Consider the following 17898-nt stretch of genomic DNA (forward strand, 5'->3'; position numbering starts at 1 on the left):
TCAACAAGGGAATCCATATGTCCAAACTGCATTTTATTAGGTCGATGGAAACTCCATCGGGCCTGGTTACTTGTCCCCGCCCGCACTCTGTAAAATCACTGCTGTGACTTCATCAATGGAAACATTTTGAGCTTTTAAAAGAGATCTGGACCTGATCTTATAAAAACAAAGATTTAGTTTGTGCCATTATCTGAGTATATTTTGGAGAAATGGGCCACCCATCGCTATCTATATGGCAGCAAATAGTAGTCGATGACTGATCAAGAGAGTGCATACTTGCCATCGCTTTTCAAAATAAGTTGCTCTCCTGTGGGCCTTGTCAGATAAAAATTTCCACCACTGAGTGATAACCTAGTTTCATATTCTTTCCTCATGCGAGCCACCTCAGCATGATCTCTTGGATTCTTACACAGGGCTCTATGTAATGATCGATTAGCAAGTGAGCAAGCATGATCAAACCACCAAGGACATTGTAGCTTGGGTTTATGGGGCTTGCTAACAGTTATTTTGATCTTCTCCCAAAAGCCTACTAAGGCACTAACTACCTTTCGCTGTTCCTCATGCTCTGCTAAGCAGCTCAAAGCTAATGTGGTGTTCTTCGCAATGACCTGTTCCAAAAATTGCTTGGGGTCAGACAAGATACAACATAACATCAAATTATCGGTAGATGGTCGTATTTGGCTAGATCCTGCTGCAAATGTAGGAGTCTTTCTGGCTGAAATATCAAATACTGCCACAACAGGATTATGATCACCAAATTGGGTATGTTATGATGCAGCCATAGGTTAAATAATTTCCCAGATTGCGGGAAACAAATAATTAATCTATGAAGATTGAGCAGTTTCTTCCTCTACACGTTGGTATCCCTACACAGTTGCTAACAGCTATATCCAAGACATTCGGCATATCTGATGAACTGAGTACCGCCTCCAGCTCTCAACAAGGGAATCCATATGTCCAAACTGCATTTTATTAGGTCGATGGAAACTCCATCGGGCCTGGTTACTTGTCCCCGCCCGCACTCTGTAAAATCACTGCTGTGACTTCATCAATGGAAACATTTTGAGCTTTTAAAAGAGATCTGGACCTGATCTTATAAAAACAAAGATTTAGTTTGTGCCATTATCTGAGTATATTTTGGAGAAATGGGCCACCCATCGCTATCTATATGGCAGCAAATAGTAGTCGATGACTGATCAAGAGAGTGCATACTTGCCATCGCTTTTCAAAATAAGTTGCTGTCCTGTGGGCCTTGTCAGATAAAAATTTCCACCACTGAGTGATAACCTAATTTTTTCTGTGGAAGACCACAGTTTCATATTCTTTCCTCATGCGAGCCACCTCAGCATGATCTCTTGGATTCTTACACAGGGCTCTATGTAATGATCGATTAGCAAGTGAGCAAGCATGATCAAACCACCAAGGACATTGTAGCTTGGGTTTATGGGGCTTGCTAACAGTTATTTTGATCTTCTCCCAAAAGCCTACTAAGGCACTAACTACCTTTCGCTGTTCCTCATGCTCTGCTAAGCAGCTCAAAGCTAATGTGGTGTTCTTCGCAATGACCTGTTCCAAAAATTGCTTGGGGTCAGACAAGATACAACATAACATCAAATTATCGGTAGATGGTCGTATTTGGCTAGATCCTGCTGCAAATGTAGGAGTCTTTCTGGCTGAAATATCAAATACTGCCACAACAGGATTATGATCACCAAATTGGGTATGTTATGATGCAGCCATAGGTTAAATCATTTCCCAGATTGCGGGAAACAAATAATTAATCTATGAAGATTGAGCAGTTTCTTCCTCTACACGTTGGTATCCCTACACAGTTGCTAACAGCTATATCCAAGACATTCGGCATATCTGATGAAATGAGTACCGCCTCCAGCTCTTTGCCCCGTATATCCCCTCCCACATCAGCTATTGCAATATTACCACTACTTTTCATTGGGAGTTTGGCAATGAAGTCCCCCACCAAGCAAACTTATAATTGTAGCTCGCCATTTACCCTTTTTTCCAGTAAGAAGGACTTGTAATCAAATAGAGCCGGAAATGTTTTGTTAGGAATATTGTGGAAATGTAACTCCAAATCCCCCTATATAATACTACTTGGAAGATTTCCCCCTTTTCTTCAATAACCTCTGTTCTACCTGTAAGTAGCAGGTTTGTCTGAATAGAAAGTTTCCTAGATGGTCTCCCAGATGTAGATGATACTGCAGGTTGAGAAAAACATGCAAAACCCTAGAAGACAGTAGAGGCGTATACCATGTTTCCTGGAATAACAAAATATTGTATGCTTTTATAATCGATTACCACTCTGGAAGTGAGATCTTTGAACATATACTAGCAATATTCCAACTTAAAATAGATAGTGGGCAAGTGCTACTAGAAGCAGGAACGATATTAACTTCCTCAAAGCATGGTAAGTTTGGTGACAGTGTTAAAATATTGTGGGCCAACTCTGCCTGTTGTGACGAAACAGCAAGATTCCAACTTAAAGTAGATAGTGGGCATGAGCTACTAGAAACAGGAACAATATTAGCCTCCTCACGATATGGTAGATTCAGTAACAATAATAAAATATCGAGGGCTAACTCTGCTTATGGTGATGAAACTGCGGAAGCCTGAGAGTTCACAATCCCAGGCCTACCAGTCAAGGCGTCAGACTTAACTGGCCTGGGCATACCCTCCCTGTCAACCTAGTTGCAGTCAGCCAATGGTAAACATCTATTGCTGCATGCTAAGCCCCACAGAGGATCTGAATAATAATCACAAGGGAGGGGATGAGTTATCATTTTGGGGTGTCTGTAAAAGGAGCACAATGGAAGTGTAACAATGGTTGATTTCAAAAAAATCCTTCGGGGTATGTGGCACAGCAAGTTCTCCACAATACTGGGCCGCCGAAAGTTCACTACACTACAGTCACCGAATATGTTTTTGGGGACAATCCCAACCCAGCTTATTCATCTGACCATTGAAATATAATTTCCATCCAGCAGCTTCAAATTCCTGTTAGCCTCAAGACAATGTATTATCTTGTTTTGAGCTTGTTCTCATGACTCTGATTGTCCAATCTTCAGCATGGGCACCCCCGTCATAACCAAAACGTAAGGTGAAGCATTTGGCAGAAGGAGCAAAGTAGTAATGGTAGATTTTCCTTCTTGCTTTGTTAAATTGTTTGAAAGTGTGCTCGATCACTGGCGGTGTGACAATGCACAATTATTTCCTATAGGCCACCCCTCTCCTTGCTCATAGCAGCCTTGCTTGTGACAGCTATGCCGTCCTTCATTACCCACGCACCATCTTGTGACTATTTGCCTGTTGTGTCTCTTGTGCTAGGTCCCGCCGTGAGGATTCTATTAATTCCCTGGAGTCACCAATTGCCTTGCCTCTACCTGGTACATTGCCCGAAGAAGTCACAGACAGATGGTTGGGTGCTGAATATGCTGACGATCTTGAGGGGGGTGATATTGCTGGGGGCTTCATCAATGATGCCAAACACTTTTCAATATTTGATAGGCACTCTTTTATGGGGGTTAAATGTTTTTCAAAGGATTCTAAAAATGAACCAGACAGTGAGTCTATTGACAACGCCTCCACCCCCCTTCCATATGGGCTTTCAATCGAGTTTGACTTTGAACGAGTCTTGTAGTTAGGCACTCTCTCTCTTAACTACTGGTTCTGGGGTTAGAATGGACTACTAACCACCTTGGCATTGGTATTTGCATTAGAAGTGGGGGAGTCAAATGAATCTTCGATGTACCAATCAATGTTCTCTCTTGTGCTCCCCCTGAATTGAGCCTGGGTTCAGGTTTAGAACTGTGGGATGTGCATGATTTTCCTTAAACCGCTTACTTGACCAAGAGAGAGCCTTCGCTCAGTAAGGAGGATGTCAGAGCTTACCACCCCCTCTCCAGTATGGTATCAATACCAGTGAGTTTATGCGGCCCTGCTGCCATATTCTTTCCTCTTTCCCATTAAGATGAAAACCGAACAGAGAGTAATCTAGAGATGTATCAGTCACCCTTACTGCTAGTCCTTGGAATTGCAAATGAAAGGGGGTGGGGGCCCAGCCAACAACGGGAAGCCCAGGTGCAATATGTAGGCAATTCCAGGTGCGAACCAGGGAGTGTCAGTGGCTAATGCTGCAAGGACTGTTGGGGCCGGTGGTGTGCCCCTCCCTCCTGCTGCGGCAAGCATCCAACAGCACTTCATTATAGGAGTGCAAATCTCTGAGGAATTGGGCCACCTTCTCCACCACAGGCTAAGGCGGACCAAGAACTTCAGCAGTGTTACACAAGGCACTGGTGAAAGAAGAAGACGTTCAATGACACTCCAGAGCCATTACCAGGTAGTGTCCGTAGTGTCCAGGCCACTGGCATTCTTTATGGCTAACACATTGAGTGGAAGATAATGGCCCTCCTCTGTTATTTGCGGATGAAGTATGTCAGCTGGCATTGGAATTGTGACAGGAGGTGCCAGAGTGGGATCTACCATCACCAGGGATGGAGCCGCTGGCAGATACCAGTTAGGGGGCCCAAGTGCTTCTTAGAGCTTGCAGGTGAACCAGAAGGAGACAAAGTGGAATGTAAAAGGGTCAGCTTGACTTGAACCAAAGACCTAATCCGGGTGGGGTCAGCAATAGGGGCTGGAAATTCCAGAAGTTTAGCAAGGACTCTCGGTCTGGAGACAGCCACTGGGCCAAACCCAGTGGCCAGCCCTCTGAGAAGTAGCCAACCCAAAGGGAGAAGAATCCTTTTGTGAAGTTTCTTGTGCTTCTTCCTTGAGGACTGGCTGCTCTTTACCTCTGGAAGTGGTCGCTTTGGGGATGTAGTGGTCGAGAGTGACCCAGGGGGGATCTGGTGTGAAACCTAGATCTGGAATGAAGTCTCATCTTGTGGTGCTAGTCTTGCACATCACTATGAAGAGCATCTGCTTCTTCATGGCCTTAGTGTGCATAGGGACAAACTTCTCATATCGCTTAGAGTAATTTTTGGGCCCCATGCACCAAAGACAAACATTGTGCGGGTCAGATTTAACATCAGTCTGCTGTATCTCCGAAACGCTCAACTTTTCCGAAAACAATGTTGTGTGGAAAATCTTTCAAGGACAGCAACTAAGGATCTAAGTCCAAGGACATGGAAATAAAGGAACTGGTGTCAGTGAGCCAGAGTGGCACCTGATGTGACTCTTTGATGTCATATCCAAGAGTGGACCCTGGATCAGAAACAGAGACTCAGTGCCACCCATTGATGTAGGAAAACTATTTCAAGTTTCCAGATCCAGTCTGACACCTGGAGATTACGTGAGGAGTCTATAGGAAGAGTACCAATCAGAAAACTACTTTAAAAAGTGTTTGTGGCACTTATTCAAAGAGGAAAATATATTCATTAAGTTTATGGATTTTGGAAGATCCTGAAGTGGATAACATCACAAGTACAGGTTATTTTATTTATCTTGAAGGCATCACAGTAAAAGAGGCAGTAAAATAAAAAGTATGCATAATTAAGAAATCACACTGGGGTAAAAAACAATAATACTGCAAAGAAACGATACAAACAAAATTATCATGATAAAAATTAGCTAATTACTGGCCACTAGAACAAAATGCAGCCAGACAAATAGACACATCCATTTCTCAAAGCCACTATATTACCTTCTCCCTCTGTATGTGAAGGACAGTGCGTTTCTGGGCCTCCACCTCTTGACGAAGTTCTTGGATGTATTGGTTCGTCTCCTCAGTCAGTCCATTTAAGATCTGCAGAGCATGGTTTGAAGAGAGGCGAGATGGACTCCTTGACAGGATGAAAAAACATGGGTTCCAGTGGTGGGCGATGTAGTTAACATTATCTCATGGGCATATTAAAAAAGCATGCAACAGGCACAGTATTGTAACTTTCATAAAGCTACACAATTGTCAAAGCACATAAACTTACTATTAAAATGTTTTGTTGGCAGCATAGCTCAAAGAAGTCTATGTAAAACAGCCACTGAAATATTCTGTAAGAAGCTTTTAGAAAAATTGCATCTGGTTATTGTTTCTTTGAAAGTGACCACAAGCATTTCCAATAAGTCACATTAGAGTATTTATTTTCTCCTCTGTTAGTATGCAATTGCTCCCCTTCCATGTAATACACAGTAGCATGACATCACTATGAGTGCCCACACTGCTTCTGCACTATAGGTAAGGATTTGGAGACAACAAGGAACAAAAAAGTATATAACTTTGGTTCCACCTACATATTCTCTGTCTCTGAAATAGCCCATTGGATGGTGGAAACATTTTCTTACACCATGGGGTCAGTGGGCATTTCTTAAGCCTTGGATTTCGCACAGGGGAAACAAAGTGCCACTCGATATGCGACTTGCTGATACAGAAACACAGCTCTCTCGCCTGAACGTTTTCCACACAAAATGTTTCAGCCAGGGAGACCACAGGGAGAGATGCCGAACCACCTATCTTCCAAACTAACCTTATGAATCCAGGACTTTTAGTAATATATATCGTAAATGTGGGAAGGAAAGATATACTGACAATCTTGCTAATTTGTTTCCGCAAAAGCCCATCAGAAGCAGTTGCCACTTTGTCTCTGGTGGATTTTGCTCTTATTGCTTTAGGCGACCTCTGAACATTTATTCCCCCATCACTATCCATCTTTTGTAACAACTAAAAACCTAGAAGAACTTTCAGAAGTGAAAAATTGTATTTGTCCATCTTATATGTGTGAGACCTAGAAGCAAGGAGCCTTATTTTATGTGGGCAGCGGGGAAGCCTTTCTGCAAGCTGGAAGGTTTATTACTTTGCCAAACCTGCTGTTGCCTGCCCTGTTTACAAGAGTGTAAATGGTGGTGGGCCACCTGTGGATACTCCAATGGCGCACAATCCTTAGCTGCAGCCTGTCCGTCACAGGACTGCCACATTCAGTGCATCTGGAGATTTATCCTACTGTAAGGCTTTCCTACTGACTCAGTGTTTCTCTGGGAAGATCAATAATAGTGCCCACATACAAGATGAATAATACAGAAATTATACCCAATTTTGAGGTGTATTTATTAGAAACAAAAATGAATAGCAATGGTGGCCTACTCAGCATAAATTTCAGTAAAAGTAATTACACCTTGTTGGCGAGAGCACTTTTGTCACAAATGAACAGCGAGAGCAGTGATTCTATCTAAATAGGGCTGCTGTGAACTTGGACAACATGGGGCTTCCTCTGCCCCCTAGTGCCCGCCTGCCAGGGCCTAAATTAAACCCACAGGACCAGTACAGCTTTTGACTATATCAGAGCAACCTCTCCATTGATGTACATGATGCAAAAGTGAAAAGACAGCTGACAACTTTATAAGCAGGAAAGAATGAAAATCTGTTAATTGCCCAGGAAGTGGAGAAAGATTTACTCTCAAGTTCACCTTGCCCATTGAAAACATTGTTGTTGGACTTCTCCCTTTCTGCAGGGTCATCCCAAAACTTTTTGCTGAATTAATTGTTGTCTTTAGGACTCTGCGACCTATACCACTGTTAACCAGTGCTAAAGTGTTTGTGCTTTCCCCTCAAAAGATGTTGAATTGGCTTACACCCAATTGGCATGTTTAATTTACTTGTAAGTCCCTAGCAAAATCGCACTATCTGTGCCCAGGGCCTGTCAACTAAATGCTACTAGTGGGCCTTCAGCACTGGGTGTGCACTCGCTTAAGTAGCACTTTAAACTTTTCTCAATCCTGCCACCGCAGCCTATGTGTGTGCTGTTTAAACTGGCATTTTTCTCTGTGAAAAGAATATATATTATTATTTAAAGAAAATTCTTTAAAGCATATGTAAATTATTATGCATTTGGTTCTTATATACTAATGGACTATTAACATTAGGATTTTATATGTATACAGATTTGGGTTACCACATTCTCGTCAAACATGTAGCATTCTATGCAGCAATTGTACTCCATAGTCTGTTTTCCAGCTTTATCGTTGTTAATACACAGCTGTTGTAATTTTGGTATTGTGCATTTTAAATTTGGCTCCTATCCGTGAGTAACTCGTCATGTGATTAAGGTCCAGGTCGGACCGAAACGCGTCATGGGATGCAGGGCAGAAACTTTAAATAAATAAGCACAAAGAAAATTTGGGTCCGCGTGTCTATCCTGATCCGTTGTGTGGCATTGGATTATCGGTGGATGGAGTATTGCAATATATATATATATATTCTTTACCACACCAAACTTTCAATCACAGAAGGCGCTGACTCCTGACTCCGTGAATCTCAATCCAAACGGTTTATTTCATATTCAGTTTCTGCTCAGACGCGTTTCGGCGGCTTGCTCCCGCCTTGTTCACCAACATCTGCATTTTAGATTGTACGACATATATACAGATACATGTTGTCATGGGTTCAATTAACAAAACTCGTTTGCACTGGCTGTTGCTATGGTTTCAAAGTTACACCCTATGTGATGACGTGGACAAGTACATGACTTGCACATTTAGAAAATGATGGCAGTCTGTTTTCACTTGTTGTCATAAAACATTTTTAGCAGGTAAACTCTACACATTTAAATTTGTGCTCGTAATATATCTTACGAAACAGGTGTTTTAACTGTGTTAAAATAATCACATAACATCACACGCTATTCAATTAATATCATTGGATACATTGTACTGTTTGTTTACATGTCCCGGGTGATTCTGTGTTTGTCCTCTCATACCTGTTCTTATATCAATCGTGATTGGCTTAAGGCTGTATAGTAAGTAGTGACTTAGCATGTTATTGGGCGCTCGGTCGGGAGTGAGAGTCATGCATCCGACTTAAGCGGTCTAGTCATCAAAACCGGCCCGGTAGATTTGTGAGTGCAGGGCATATTGATTAGTAAGTACTTTTAAATGCTATATATATATATATGTCGCTCCTGTTGCACCAACTCACGCACTCATACACGGGTGCTGTATGCTGGGGTGCTCCCGCAATATATAAAGCTTCTCGTCTACTTCTTGATTCCAAAAGAGACACAGCCCTCGCGGGGGGAAAGTCAAAGATTTTATTAGACTTTCAGACGCACCAGACGCGTTTCGGCATACGCCTTCCTCTGTGGTATATATATATATTTATATATATTTAAATGTCCAGTTTTCTTTACCAAACCAGATACCGACACTCTTTGTTTCTCACTGTAGTGAAAAACTAATTTAAGAGGTTTTCCCTACTGGAAGGGTTCACATACACAGAGACTTGGTGCCTGACTTAAGTAGCTCTAGAGATCCACAGGATCTCTGAGAAGGATTGGGGGGTTGGATTCCGGAGGCCTATACCTAGTGATGGGAGATTTGCCCTACAGAAGGGGGACAGAAGAGGCATCCCCCTATGAAGGAGACCCTTGTCAAGAAATATGGGTTCCCCCAGAAGAGTACAGGTTGAGGTTCAGGGACAGTCAGAAACTGCCTCACCAGTCCCTGGGGGATTTTGTGGGGTACTTGTGTAAGGCACTGAATGGTTGTGGAAGGGTAGTGAGGGGCTGTACAATTTGATCACCAGAGAGAACATGTTCAGTCACTGTTTTCCAGAACTTTGCCAACACCTGGTTGACTGCAAGCTTACTGACCCCAAGAAGCTTGCAAAGACAGACGACCATGAGGGAAAATTAAATAAAGAATACATTTGTCCTCGTCTGTCAAAATGCCCCCCCCCCTCCCCACTCAGTTCACCACTCTTACCTGCACAAGCCGCGGACAGCTAAGGCAAGAGTGGTAGAGCTTGCGTAGTCGGACATTCAGAACACAAGTGGTTCAGACCGCGGTGTTCCGACTGTTTTCCGATGGGATCACATAAGCAAACTATTTCCTCAATGGAATCATTAATGAAATTATTCGTCCTTTAAAGAACTCCAACTATGTCATGGAAGGAGCCGAATGTGTCCGTAGTGAACACCCTCCACCTGCTGGAGGCTCATGTTCCAAAGAGGACTCTTCTTTTCCTCTTGTTCTCAGAAGAGCGCATGCCTCAAAACTGGAATCACTCCTTGACCTCCAAAACGTTTTTTGTATTTTTTTTAGACACTGGGCTGGTGTCCTTACTCCTGCGAGCAGAAAAGCAACTTGAAGGGGTTGTGGAAGGCGGTTTTGTTTATGCAATTAAATGTTGTGACATTCATTCGTCCTAGGTGCAGTCACACTTTAAAATGGCTACAGGGTCCACAGTCTGTGGCTTTGGTTTCCAATGAAAAAGAACAAATATAGGGAGGGAACCAAATCCATTAGAAATGCAGTGTTCTTTTCTATAAGCACAACTAAAGGCGACATTTTATTGTAAAAATAGCAAAGGGCATCTAGGAGTGACTGAATAACCCAATACTACCTGTTATATGCACAAGACAGATAACATGTATACGCGCCCAGCTTCATAAAACAGATGCAGTCAACAGTATGCACTTCATAAAACTTCCTGAGAGAGTCAACTCTGGCTGTAAGAGACTGACCCGTGCCTTGTGTGAGACGGGCTTATTGCTCTCGCCCTCCCTGGTGTGCCTTTCAGTGGATCCTGGAGCCGCTCACATGCCGAGGTGATCTCTCTCACCAGTGACCTCTCAGCCCTCTCCAGTTGTGCCTGCAGCTCCTTCTCACGGAAAGATGCTTCACTCCCCTCTGCCTGCAGGAGGCGCACCTCTTCCTCTAGCTGCAAGAGCCTCTCTTTCAACCGGTCCACGTCTATGGCTCTCTCCTAAATTCAAAATCAACAAGAATTAAACTGACATAACGCACCGGCACTACTTCTCACACCACAAAGATGTTGCAAAGTATATGACACCACTACAGAACCCCATCTATCCACAAAGCCAAGTGTACTCACTTTAACAAAGCTATCATGATTTCAGAGTCCTGCCACTTTAAAATACATGCTAGCACTTACCTTTCCATTATTCAGATTTGTAATTTAACTATGCTTCACTCCAACGTTTAACATCTAACAATTTTTCATACACAAAAAGTAACATTGTTCACATATTTGGCAGCAAAAGGACTTCCCAGGTATCATTATCAGCATGAAATGATTTGCCAATTACTTTAGGACAGTTATTGTCTGCCAATTCCCAATGAACCACAAAACTCAAAACAGAATGTGTGTCTGGCTAGTGAATTATTATTTTTACTTGCTGAACAGTTCTAAAACAAGAATCTTATCTTAGAAAAAAATGATAAACTAGAGCTTCAACAGCCCCAAAGCCAGAACATTTAAGTTGCGAAGCTAACTAAATAATTTGTTAAAAAGCATATCAACCTAAACATGCCAATATGAATCGTAGTGTTTGGGACTGCAAACTAGGTTAGTACTTCTGGCTCTGGATTCTATGACGGGTAATCAGTTTATTATGAGTATGCAGAATAAGAAAAGGTTACTTTCTTGCAGTACTGGTTCTGCATCACAGTGATCTTTGTTGAAGTTATGACTAATATCTAGAATATTTCTCTACTCCTGATGTGGGCCCCAGAATACTTTAAACCCAAAGAATAAGTTACCTTTGGTAACCACTAATCTGGTAGAGACTATAAAACTGCAGATTCCTTACCTTAGAATATTCTCCAGGTGTCAGACTGAATCTGGAAACTTTTTGAACAGCACCTCTGCTTGCCGATATGTGGTGTCACTAGGCTCTGCATCGGCAGCGTCGTCCACACCGGAAGTGAAGTGTGTGGTGCCTATATAAGCACCACATCAGCAAGCAGACATCAGTTACTTTTCACGACCTTTCCAATCCAAAAGCACGGACCCACGAAGGTTGCTGATGTACCAGAGTGCAGACACCAAAGACCTCATAAGGGTTAACCTATATGGAGAAATCTGTTTACAGAGCAGGGAGAATGGGACAGTCGTAAGGAATCTGAGGATAGATAGAGTCTCTACCAGATAAGGCGTTACCAAACGTAAGTAACTTGTTCATCTGATAGACTTCTAGCTGCGGACTCCTTACCTTAGATTAGATTAGATTCCCAAGCAATAGCTCTCTGGAGATGGGTCTGTGAACACATTTAGACCAGGAAGCCCTGGTGGACCAAACGGGCAAAGTGCCCACCGCGACACACCTGACTACGCAGGCAACAGTGCTTGGAAAACATGTGCAGAGATGTCCACGTTACAGGCTGACAAATGTCCAGACAAATGTCCAAGACAGGGACTCCAAGAAGTAAAGCAGTGGTCGCAGCCTTGGCTCTGGTGGAATGAGCATGCAAGCCCTCAGGGGATTGCTTCTTGGCCAGCGCATAGCAGATCTTAATGTAGAGCACTACCTATCATAACATGGTCCTTTTCTGCACAGCCTTTGTTTTCTTTGCCCCAGCGAAACCAATGAAATGTTGATCGTCCACCCGGAACTCTCTGGACCCAAAAGGAGCATTGTCGTCATACATTGATCATAGTAGTAAGTGGAGTCATTGCTCTTTTTTGGAAAGGTGAGGCAGAGCAAAAAAGGTAGGCAAGGTAATGGTCCGACCCATGTGAACAGGTGTCACCACTTTCAAGAGGAAAAAGGCATTTGTACTTAGAACTAATTTGTTATGTGTAAGGAGGGTGCAGAGAAAGTGCTTGCAGCTCGCTAAAACTCCTGGCCAATATAATGGCCACAAGAAAGGTAGATTTTATGGTCTATAAGCAAAGAGGGTAGTTGTATAAGGGCTCGAAAGGTGCATACATAAGGAAGGTGAAAACTATATTCATGTCTCACTGGGGCGTGCAGAAGGATTTTGGAGGGAACATATACTGTAGTCTCTTATGAAAACGAGTCACAACCAGTGACTTGAACAGGGAGAGCTTATCTGGCAACCGCAACAATGCTGATATGGCTGAACTGTACCCTTTAACGGGCCCAAAGCAAAGACTTGCTGGGCGAATGAAAGAACAAACAAAACTTCAGATAAGGGTGCAGAAAGGGGATCAACCTGTTTGGATGCACACCAAGCCCAAAATGTCTCCCAACTGCAGGCAATACTGTCTTGGTTGAGGGACGCCTGGCTGCCAGAATAACATCACATACTTCAGAATGGAGGTCAAAAGCTGTCAGCTCTCACCGATCAATCTCCATGCATGAATTAGGAGTTTGCGCAGTTTCAATAGCAGGCCCATGCCCTGTTGCTGCAAAACCTCCTAAAGGGACAGCCTGACAGAAGGACAGAAGCTCATGCTCAGAAGTTCTGGATACCAGACTCTCCATGCCCAATCCAAAGCCACAAGAATAACTTGGGCCCAGTTGTTCTTGATCTTCTTGAGAACACTGGGCAGGTGTGGTATCCGCAGAAAGGCATACAGGAGATCTGAGCTCCACTCAAGATGAAAAGTATCTCCAGGTGAGTCACTTTGGAAGGTTCAGAGTGCAAAAGTGCTGGCATTGAGCGTTCTTGGTGGTGGCGAATAAATCTCATCTCTAAAGAGACTTTGCACCACCTCCGGATGGAGCCAACATTTGTGATCCGCTAGGCATTGTGGGCTGAGATTGTCTGCACTGGCGTTCAGAGAGCCCACCAGATGTTGAACAACCAGGGAAATTCCTTGATATTCCAGCCATGTCCAGAGATGCAGGGCCCCATGACACAGGGTCCATGACCCCACCCCATCCTGTTTCTGTTTATTGTAATACCACATAGCGGTGGTGTTGTTTGTGAACACCTGCTCTGGCCTCCCCTTGATGGATGTAGGAAAAGATTTCAATGCCAGATGGATTGCTCTCAACTCCAGCAATTTGGGGTGGAGTTGAGACTCTGACGTAAACTGGAGCCCTATGATGTCCACATCTCACAGATGGCAAACCAAGCCCAGTGGTGATGGATTTGTCACTATAGTCAGCTCTGGCTGGGGAAGGGAAAGGTGTGTGCTGCCAACCCAATTGCGGTCTGTCAGCCACCACTGCAGATCTTTTATAGTTGCCTCCGATATCTGGACTAGGTCAGAGAGATTCCTGATGCTACACCCTAAGGGACCTACAGGTTCCACTGCAGAGCCTGCATATGCCAGTGGGCATGTCTTACCAGCAGGATGCAGGAGGACATAATGCTCAGCAACCTCAGTCAGTCTCACTGAAATCCAGGATAGAGATTGAAACATCAGAATCATAGCCCGAATATCCTGGACTCACTGTTCCAGAGGCTAGGTCTGAAACTGCATTGTGTTAAGAATGGCTCTAATGAAAGGAAGCATCTGGGGGGATTCAGGTGGGACTTTGGCACGTTGATTGTGAATCCCAGTGAATAAAAGAGGTCTGCTGAAGTCTGGATGTGGGAGACAACTGCCTGGGGCAAGCCCACATTCAATAGCTGGTCATTGAGGTAGGGGAAGACAGGAACCCCATACCTCTGCAGATGTGACGCAACTACTGCCATCACCTTGGTGAACATCTGAGGGGTGCTGGTAAGGCCAAAAGGGAGCACAGCAAACTGATAAGGCTCATAACCCACCATGAACTGCAGGTAGCATCTGTGGGCTGGCAGAACGGGAATATGGAACCTGCAAGTCCCGCGCAATCATCCAGTCTCCAGTGTCTAGGGCAGACAGAACCTGAGCTAACATGAGCTTCTTGAATTTCTCCTTCTCAGGAAGAAATTGAGAGGGCACAGGTCTAAAACTGGGCAAAGGCCTCCAGTCCTTCTTGTGCACCGGAAAGCAGCAGGAAGCGCAACCATAACGTACATCTGATGCCGGCACACTCTTAATGTCTCTTTTGGCCAAAAAGCCTTCCTGATGGAGCAGGGAGAAGTGTTCCTCTGCCACCTGGTCTGAAAATGGTGGCACGGGTCGTGGGTTTCTAGAAAAGGGATGGAGTAACTCCACTGACAATTTGTCCGATGTAATGGACTGCCAGAAGGGGGGCAGATGATAGCAGATTCTGCCACCAACTGGGGCCCATGATGGTATGAGGGCAATCTAAAAAGGTTTGCAGGACTGGGGCAACCTCTGGCTGGTTGTCTCAGGAGGCTTGTGGGAACCGTGTCCACAGCCACAAAAGGACTGGGAAGTCTGTTGGCTCTGGTGGCTAGGTAGGAATGGACGTGGTTGGTAGCCCCTACTGTACCCACAGAATGGGCGAAAGGTAGAATGGGGTTGGTGTGGAGCCATAGAGAGACCCAAGGACCAGGCAGTGGCTCGGCTGTCCATAAAGCACTCCAGCATTGAATCTGCTTTGTCCCCACAGAGGCAGTGACTTTGAAGGGCATGTTCATAAGGGATGACTGGGTATCCCCCGAAAAGCCAGTCAACCTCAACCAGCTGTGGTGTCTGAATACCACAGATGACTCAATCGCTCTTCCTAGCGAGTGAGCCGTATCCAGCTTGCAGTGAATGGTGAACTTTGCTGCATCCCTACCATCCGCAATAGCCTGTAACATTATGGCTTGGACCTCCAATGAGACCATGGGCAGCACTTGTGCAACTGATGTGTATCGGCCAAATAGATGTTCAGCAATCGCAGGGCAAAGTCAGTGGAAGAGAACATCCTTTTGCCAAAGGTGTCCGGTCTCTTGGATTCCCTACCTGATGGTGTGGTAGAGAATGCACCAGGCTTGACTTTCAAGGTGGAAGCCTGGCTTTCCAGGGTGTAGTGCTGGGTGAGGGAAGCTGGGACCCCAGCAGTGGGGAGATGGCAGCATGCAACTGTCCTGTGCACAGACACTCTTGTGCAAGGCTTGGCCCAGGAGAGAGCAGGATATCAGTGAGGGTTTTATTTAAAGGGAGAAAGGATTCAGAGGTGATTACTCCTGCATGAAGCACCTTAGTCAAGACATTAATTTTGACTGCCACCAACAGAAGCTGAAGGTCCAGGACCTCAGCTACCCTCTTCACCAACATAGAGAAGGAGACCCCTTTCTCCATAATCACACTAGGGAGGAGAGGCCAGGTCAGTGTCTGGTGAGGAGTCAGACCACCTCATACCAGTTGTCATCGGCCTCTTCAAGGGAATGGTAGCTGTAAACATCCTCAGATCATCCCTAATCTTACTCCTCTCTGTGTCGTTTGAAAAAAGGTGGCACTGGCTCCGACTCCGTTCTTCGATATCTGACTGGGGCCAGAATCAGTGTCGGGCAATGTTGGTCCAGCTCCATATCAGTACGGGATAATGATGGGGTCGGTGGTGCCGGGAATGACGTTACTAGAACAGGCTCCGGGAAAGGTCATGGTTCTGCGATCGGAGCAGTTCCACACCGAGGGGGCCCGACTGGTGCCCAGGGCACACTTGCAGGCGCATATTCCTGTGGGGTCACCAGCTGAACTCATCAGACCTGAAGGTTATCTAGAGGGGCCTGCCTGCCCAGAAATGAGGTGCATGATCTCCAAAAAGTCACAAAGTTGGGGAGGTGGTGGGGGTAGGGGCTAGGCGCTCAAGCTCCGGGAATCTTGGGGAGGCACAGAGCAGACCCAGGCACAGGCTCTGCATGGAAGAAAGGCCTAGAATTACATTGTTCCCACACTTTTCTTGTGGGACTTACCCAACAACTTCAAGCGCAGGGACAAGCCACTCAAGTTACTCCGCGAATGGGCCTGGGATGTTCCCAGCGAACGGGACCTGGAGCGTCTTGGAGTCGACCGGCATCAGATGATGAGGAGCTTCAAGGAGCACTCCCTCGGCTCCTTGGCAATCATAGCTCGGCAGTCACTACAAGTCTTAGAATCGTGGTCTGGCTCCAAGCACCACATATGAACCAGACGTGAGTCTGTCACAGACATCTGTCTGTGACAAGATCCACAGGGTTTAAACCCCAATGGTTTGTTGGGGGACATCCCTAGACACTGGAAGGAAAGTCTCTAAAAAAAGGAAATTCACACAAACGTCGAAAAAAGTCAGTCACAAATGACTGGAGGTGGCTCTCTCCAGATATGCGCTGACTGGCATGGAAAGAAAATAATTGATGTAAGTGAACAGGGGTGGCGCTTATATAGGCAACATGCATGACACGTCCAACGCAGATGATAATACTGATGCAGAGCAGAACAAGGCCCCTAATGGTGTGCAGAGATACTGCTCAGTTTCCAGATCCAGTCTGACACCTGGGGATTATTCTAAGGTAATGAATCTGCAGCTAGAAGTCTCTATCAGATCGCATATATATTACAAAGAGAGTGAAGAATCCAGCATGTCCAATGTGGAGGAACAAACCACGATGCCTCTCAAAGGCAAATTTTTCGGATTTTTTTTACAGTCCCAAGAATAGCCCCTTTCCAAAACTACAATGGAGCACCCTAAGCCCAAAACTGCTTCCTAATATATTTACGAATGAGAAAAAAGCAGTTGACATGAGTATTTGATGAAGATGATAAAAGAGATGTTTGGGCTCAAAAGGAGGTTACTAAAAAGAAAAGGTGGTATTTAAAGACTACAATTTAGTGGAAGGAAAAAGATAAGATTTTATTCGGAGGTAGCAACCTTTTTTAAAGTGTGAATAAGATAGCAAAATGTATTTGTGTTTTAATAAACCAACATGACTTGACCCCAGTTTGTCAAAGATTCTCTTTGGGTGGGAGTAGGAGAGGGTTTATGAGAGCTGCTGTTTTCCCGGTGTTTTGGTTCAGTAGTACAAGTTACTTACCTTTGGTAGTGTTCTTTGTGGTACATACTCTAATTGCAGACTACTCATCTTATGAATACCCCCAAGCACCAGACTGGATAGTTTTCATCGTATAGCTCCTGCACGGGCAAGTAGGGTTGTGCGAATCCCCATCAGCTATGTCTCTCCCCAGAAGTGACACTGAAGCCTCATTTAAGCACCACCCATGCAAGTTGATATCGCTTTCTTTCTTGATCCCATCTGAGCCATCCAATGGGAAGCTCAATAAATGATTAGATGTGCCAGTGTGCAGATTGGGACGTTTTTATGTATGGAAAAAGAAATTATTCCTCAGAACTAGTTGGGAGGGAGGTAAGGAATGTGCAA

At 44.6% G+C, this 17898-nt stretch overlaps 1 protein-coding gene across 1 annotated transcript in view; it reads right to left on the bottom strand.

The window, feature by feature from the left end:
• LOC144792163 (uncharacterized) overlaps positions 1 to 17898 on the bottom strand; it is a 581805-nt gene that overhangs the window by 175912 nt on the left and 387995 nt on the right. Inside the window, exons 22-23 of the mRNA XM_078667056.1 lie at positions 10467 to 10708; positions 5660 to 5798 (exon numbers count right to left, since the gene is read on the bottom strand). Coding sequence (XP_078523182.1) covers positions 5660 to 5798; positions 10467 to 10708 — 381 coding nt within the window. The remainder of the gene's footprint in view (positions 1 to 5659; positions 5799 to 10466; positions 10709 to 17898) is intronic.

The sequence above is a fragment of the Lissotriton helveticus genome, chromosome 11 (genome assembly GCF_964261635.1).
Source record: "Lissotriton helveticus chromosome 11, aLisHel1.1, whole genome shotgun sequence".
NCBI classification, from domain to species: Eukaryota; Metazoa; Chordata; class Amphibia; order Caudata; family Salamandridae; genus Lissotriton; species Lissotriton helveticus.